At 44.5% G+C, this 6,887-nt stretch overlaps 1 protein-coding gene across 1 annotated transcript in view; it reads left to right on the top strand.

Annotated features, from left to right (window-relative positions):
• The first annotated feature begins 1,923 nt into the window (after positions 1-1,923).
• The window catches only part of NGLY1 (N-glycanase 1), a 19,972-nt gene continuing 15,008 nt past the window's right edge, over positions 1,924-6,887 (top strand). Inside the window, exon 1 of the mRNA XM_085870953.1 lies at positions 1,924-2,080. Coding sequence (XP_085727079.1) covers positions 1,985-2,080 — 96 coding nt within the window. The 5' untranslated portion in view covers positions 1,924-1,984. The remainder of the gene's footprint in view (positions 2,081-6,887) is intronic.

The following is a 6,887-nucleotide window of genomic DNA, read 5'->3' as shown; positions in this document are numbered from 1 at the left end:
AAACCCCCCCACCTCAACCTCACTATCTGCCATGACCTTTCCTGGGAAAGCCACATTTCAAACCTCGCCTCCAAAGCCAGTCGCCGACTGGGAATCCTCCGTCGTGCAAGGTCCTTCGTCGACCCACCTGAGCTCCTGACCACTTACAAAGCTTTTGTCCGCAGCCTGATGGAGTACTGCTCTCCCCTCTGGGCTGGTGCTCCTGCCTCCCACCTTTCTCGGCTTCACGCTGTGGAAACCAAGGCATTTCGGATCATTGGCATCTCCCGCAATGAGGCTGTCTTTGGGCCTCTCACTCAATCACCGCAGGTTGGTCGGTGGTCTTTCTGTCTTCTACTGTCTCCTCTCCAGCCTCGCACCCCCTGCTCTCTCTGTGATTTGTCCCCACCACATTTCCGCAGGGCGCTCAAGGTCCGCCAACAACCCCCTTCTGGTAAAACCACCAAAATCACGAATCACTGCTCACCTTCACTCTGTCATTCCTCTTTTTTCCCGCCTTTGGAATAAACTCCCTCACTCTATTCATTCCCATTCTTCCCTCCAGGCCTTCATAACAGGTGTTCACCACCACCTCTTATCATCCCCCATCCAAATCCTCAATCTTTTCTACCCCCGATAATCCACCCAAGCCCACCTCCTTAAAATTCTCTGCTTTCCTTCCTGAAAGTCCCTGTAATGCCCATCTTCTATTCCCCATCCCATCCCTCTCCCTTCCACAGATCTCCAAATGTCTCTGTTCCCCACTATTTTGTCCTTCCTACTCCCTCCCCTCCTGTCTCATGCCCCCCTTGATGTGCGTTGTGTGTTAGCTCTCATACGAGCCTCGACAAGGTATACAAAAAAAAAAAAAAGTATTCACGGTGTTGCCCTGGCCTCCAAATTTTCCAGATCTCAATCCGATTGAGCATCTGTGGGATGTGCTGGACCGACAAGTCCGATCCATGGCGGCTCCACCTCACAACTTACAGGACTTGAAGGATCTGCTGCTAATGTTTTAGAGCCAGATACCAAATGACACCTTCAGGGGTCTTGTGGAGTCCATGCCTCGGCGGGTCGGCACTGTTTTGGTGGCACACCGAGGACCAACAGTATATTAGGGGGTGGTCATAATGTTTTGGCTCATCAGTGTATATATACATATATAAACATACATACATACCTCATAAATGTGTGTGTGTGTCGTGAGTTATTTCATTGGTCAAATTAATACAGTACATGGAAATAATCAACATGCACCATCATTACCTCCGTTACCAAAGGTGAAGGAGGTTATGTTTTCACCCCTTTCTGTCTGTTTATTTGTTTGTGTGCAGGATGTCTCAAGAGGTTGTGGATGGACCCCGATGAAATTCTGTGGACAGGTCGGGTGTGTGACCACGACAAATCGATTCAATTTTGGTGAAGATCCAAATCCGTATATGAGAATTATTTAATTTTAAAAGTGATTCTTCACCATTGAGAGATTGGGCCAAAAACGATATCGTACTGGATCGCATATTTTTTGAATTATACTGATGCTGTGATATTTCAAAAATGTGTTGGGCCCGATACGTTCTCGTGGATCAGGTATTGCGTGGCAGAGATATTCACTCTACCGAGTGCCCTTCCGTTATAAATGGATTGCAACAACCATTAATTAAACTTGATGTGTAGGGATGGTTTCACATGATAATTTATCGTATAAAACCAGCCTTACCTTGCTCACATACTTTTTGGCATACTATCCCGACATCACTTTTGCATTATAAAATGATTTTTTTTTAATTACTCGTCTATAATTGAACCAAAGTGTGAGACAGGTCACAAGGGAGGGAGTACATGACTTTAGAGCTAACTTTGTACTGTATGGAGATTCCTTGAATGTATAGATTTTCGGATATCTGAGAAAATAAAAATAAAAAAGACAGGACATTCTTGTTCTTCTTGTCTCTTTCTGCCCTTCCTCGAAACGTCATCACAACACAACTTCCTCTTTCCTGAAGCCATGGCCGAGCAGACACCTGCAGTACTGGAGCTTTGTCTGAATGATTCAAGCACTTTCCTTAATGTCGCTGCCATGATAGGAGGGAGACGATGTTGGGTAAGATGGCATCGCTAGTGCAATGAACCGATATGTCACACACACACACACACACACACACACACACACACACACACACACACACACACACACACACACACACACACACACACACACACACACACACACACACACACACACACACACACACACACACACACACACACACACACACACACACACACCGAGTTTTTCTAAATAACCTTTATTTATAGAGAACCTATTTGGCATAAAGGTATATTCTCATGAATAAGCTTGATACCTTAAAAAAACAGAAGAGAATGGAGCACACAATGTTTTCTCAATTCTGGCTCATGTCACTTCACCATTGATATTCATGAATCAGACTTTACATTTGACTTTTTAAACGAGCTCGGGCACGGCCATATTAAAGCTTTTGGGTTTAATGCAGGCTGGCAGCAGCAAAGTGAAAAATTTAGTAATTGTATTTTGAAAGAGTAATTTTCTGTCTGGAAAACGAAGATGGGTAACAATTGCTCAATTCCATTGAGAAGGTCAAAGAAATCAAGATGCTTCCTAACAAGCATGGAATCAAAAACAAAAGTAACTAGAAAGAGCAATCAACCAGTACAGACCCTCGCCAGGACTTGTTCTGTGTGGTTTTATAGTACGTATTTGATAGACGTACTCGTCTTCTAATTGTTCAGACTTTATAGAGGTACTTAGTTGAAAAAAAGATTACATGTACTTACTACATGACGTTTGTGGCTTACGTCAGCACAGTTTGCGGATAAACAGAAACGAACAAGAAAAATGTCGTGCATAACACGACACTTGTGAACCCCCCCCCCCAAAAAAAAAAAAACTAAATAATAGTTTCCATGGAAACAGCAATTTGGTAATTTCGAAAATTTGATCGATCAAGTGTTTTACATGATTGAATGTTATACATAACAAATTTGCTTGATACATTTTTTAATTGCGGCCTAATCGGTGTTTTTACACGTTTTAGATCCATCCATTGATATTCATGGACCATACTCTGTGTTGGTGCTGCCTAAGCAGTCTCCTTGGCTATTGGGCACAATCCTGGACGGATCACCACTCCGACACAGTATACCAGCATGCTGGCACTCATTTTGCCGACCTCGGAAGGATGACAGGCAGAGTCAACATCACCTGGTATTAATTCAACAGCCTGACATCCTTCTGAAGTCGGAAAAATGAGTGCCAGCTTGCTGGTATTCTGTGTCGGAGTGGCGACCCACCCAGGATTGTGCCCAACAGCCAAGGAGACTGCTTAGGCAGCACCAACACTCTGCACAGAGTACGGTCCCGATGGATGGATGGGGTTGACTCAGCCTGTCATCCATCTGAGGTTGGCAAAATGAGCAGCAGCTTACTGGGATGATCAAGCCATTTGAGTATGCCGCGTTGGAGTGGTGACCCATCCAGGATTGTGTCCAATAGCCCAAGAGACTGCTTCGACAGCACCGATACTCAGTACAGAGTATGGTCCAATAGATGGGATGGACTACATATATAAAAATCATGTTTGTGTGGTGTGCATTTAAATGGGTCAAACGGGTCTACATTGCGACAGTGTCTAAGGTCTGTACAGGTCGAAGGGTCTTAAGCGGTCTAAAGATCTGAAAGGTATTTTCCAATCATCGTTAAGGTCTAAAGGTCGAAGAGCAAAGGAGTCGACAGTATAAAGGGTGTAAATGTCTCTAATAGTCTAAGGGGGTCTAAAAGGGTCTCAAGGGGTGTACAAGGTCTAAAGCAGGGGTCGGGAACGTGTGGCTCGCGAGCCAGGTATGGCTCTTTTGATGATTGCATCTGGCTCGCAGATAAAATTGGAGTTTGAAACTTGGAAAGCCCAATATTTCTCGCAGAAGCTTTACCTATAGTTTGAATGGTGTCGTGCTTCATTCACGTGCAGGGCTGAACTTGGCAGAAGGAGAGAAGAAAAAACACCTCCGAATTGTCTGAAGCGGTTTTTGTTTCGTCCAGTCATGCGGCCGACGCGAGTAGTGATTTCGGTTCCTCCAATGACGTGCCGCCGCCGAGACGCGTCACGGAAGTCATCTCGACCAATCACGCGCCACCGCTGAGGCGACTCGTGATTTCGGTTCCTCCAATGACGTGCCGCCGCCGAGACGCGTCACGGAATTCATTTCGACCAATCACGCGCCACCGCTGAGGCGACAGCAACCCAGAGTCGGCCGGCCGCGCCGCACCTCTCGAGTATGTCAGCCCGTGCGCAGGCCAGCCAGACTCACTTGGGTCAACATCTCCCTCTCTCTCATTTGCTCAAAGCTAACCCTTCGACGAAGAAGATGGCGAAAAGAAAAAAAGATGAGGAGTATCGTACATTTCAGGACGAATGGGCCGAATAATTCGCCTTTGTGGAGAGAGCAGGTTCTGTGGTGTGTCTAATTTGCAATGACAAAATTGCATCGATGAAACGGTCGAATATAAAGCGGCACTTCGACACGCGCCATGCTACCTTTGCATCAAAATACCCTGTGGGAGACAGCAGAAAGAAAGCGTGCCAAGAGCTACTGAGCAGGGTGCAAGCCAGCCAGCAGCAACTCCGCGTATGGACCCGGCAAGGTGACTATAATTCCGCCAGCTTTGCTGGATCTTTAGCAATAGTAAGGAACGGAAAACCATTCACAGATGGCGAGTATGCAAAAACGTTCATGCTGGATGTCGCCAATGAACTTTTTGATGATCTTCCGAACAAAGACAAGATAATCAAACGGATACAAGACATGCCTCTGTCGGCAAGAACTGTTCATGATCGTACCATCATGATGGCAAACCAAGTGGAGGAAACGCAAGTGAAGGACATAAATACAGCGCCGTTCTTTTCCCTGCCTTTGGATGAGTCAACAGACGTAAGCCATTTGTCGCAGTTCAGTGTGATTGCAAGATATGCTGCTGGTGATGCACTGCGCGAAGAAAGTCTTGCTGTTCTGCCAATAAAAGGGTCCACAAGAGGTGAGTATTTATTCAAGTCTTTCATGGAGTTCGCTCAAGAAAAAAATCTACGAATGGATAAACTTATCTCGGTGTGTACTGATGGTGCTCCGTGTATGGTGGGGAAAAACAAAGGATTTGTGGCACTTCTCCGTGAACATGAAAATAGACCCATCCTAAGTTTCCATTGCATTCTACACCAGGAGGCACTTTGTGCTCAGATGTGTGATGGGCAGCTTGGCAAAGTGATGTCGCTGGTCATTCGTGTGATCAACTTTATTGTTGCCCGAGCCTTAAATGCTCGCCAGTTTAAAACACTGCTGGATGAAGTTGGAAATAATTATCACGGTCTGCTTTTGCACAGCAATGTGCGTTGGTTGTCAAGAGGGAAGGTGCTTAGCCGTTTTGCGGCTTGCCTGAACGAAATCCGGACTTTCCTTGAAATGAAAGGGATTGAGCATCCTGAGCTAGCCAAAACTGAGTGGCTCCTCAAGTTTTACTATCTCGTGGATATGACTGAACATCTGAACGAGCTCAACGTGAAAATGCAAGGCATTGGAAATACAGTGTTATCCCTTCAACAAGCCGTGTTTGCTTTTGAAAACAAGCTGGAGCTCTTTATCATGGATCTTGAAACAGGTCGTTTACTACATTTTGAAAAACTGAGACAATTTAAAGATGCATGCACAGCAAGTGAGCCCACTCAAAACTTTGATCTCCACCAGTTAGCTGGCTTTACATCCAGTCTCCTACAGTCATTCAAAGCACGCTTTGGAGAATTTCGTGAGCACACTCGTCTTTTTAAGTTCATCACCCATCCAAACGAGTGTTCACTGAACACAGCCGACCTGAGTTACATTCCTGGTGTCTCCGTCAGAGATTTTGAAGCAGAAGTGGCTGACCTGAAGGCCTCAGACATGTGGGTGAATAAGTTCAAGTCACTGAATGAAGATTTGGAAAGAATCGCACAACAGAAAGCAGAGTTGGCGAGCAAGCACATGTGGACAGAAATGAAAAAACTTCAACCCGAAGACGAGCTGATTATCAAAACTTGGAACGCGCTTCCTGTCACATACCTCACACTGCAGCGTGTGAGTATTGCTGTATTGACCTTGTTTGGATCTACGTATGCATGTGAGCAGTCATTCTCACATCTTAAAAACATCAAGTCCAACCTACGATCACGTCTAACGGATGAAAGCCTCAACGCTTGCATGAAGCTTAACCTCACCAAGTACCAACCAGACTACAAAGCCATCAGCAAATCCATGCAGCACCAGAAGTCCCATTAATGGTGAGTATTATAACAACATTATTTAAAAGAATAAATTCAGAGGCTTATTATACTCACATTTAGTTGAATTCAGTCTTAAAATATATTATATGGCTCTCACTGAAATAGATTTCCAAATATTTTGCTTTAATGGCTCTCTGAGTCAAAAACGTTCCCGACCCCTGGTCTAAAGGATATGTTCCAACATAAGTTACAGGTCTAAGGATTCAAAGAGCTGTACGATAGGTTCTCAGGATTCTTAAGGGGTCGAAAGGTCTAAAGTATTTAAATATCGTCAATTTGTCTTAATGGTTATACGGGGTCTTAAAAGCTGCAAAAGATTATAAAGGGTCTTAAAAAGGTCAAAAAGGTTTCAAAGGTGCAAGGGCCATAATGTTTTAAATGCTTATGTTCCAATTGTCCATAATTAATCAATTTAGTCAAGGTAAAATAAGTAATTAATGGATGTACACACCATGGGTCAGCCAAGGCTTCACCTCGACGAGGGATCACCGTCCATCCTTGTTTTTTTGTTTTATGTACCACATATATATTGATAAAGTCAATAGCATGAAAAGTGACGATTTA

This window comes from Eptatretus burgeri, chromosome 2 (genome assembly GCF_056783735.1).
Source record: "Eptatretus burgeri isolate ZD-2024b chromosome 2, Ebu_testis_v1, whole genome shotgun sequence".
In the NCBI taxonomy this organism is placed as follows: domain Eukaryota; kingdom Metazoa; phylum Chordata; class Myxini; order Myxiniformes; family Myxinidae; genus Eptatretus; species Eptatretus burgeri.
Note: the sequence above shows the minus strand (reverse complement) of the source record. Positions and strands in the feature narration are given on the sequence as shown.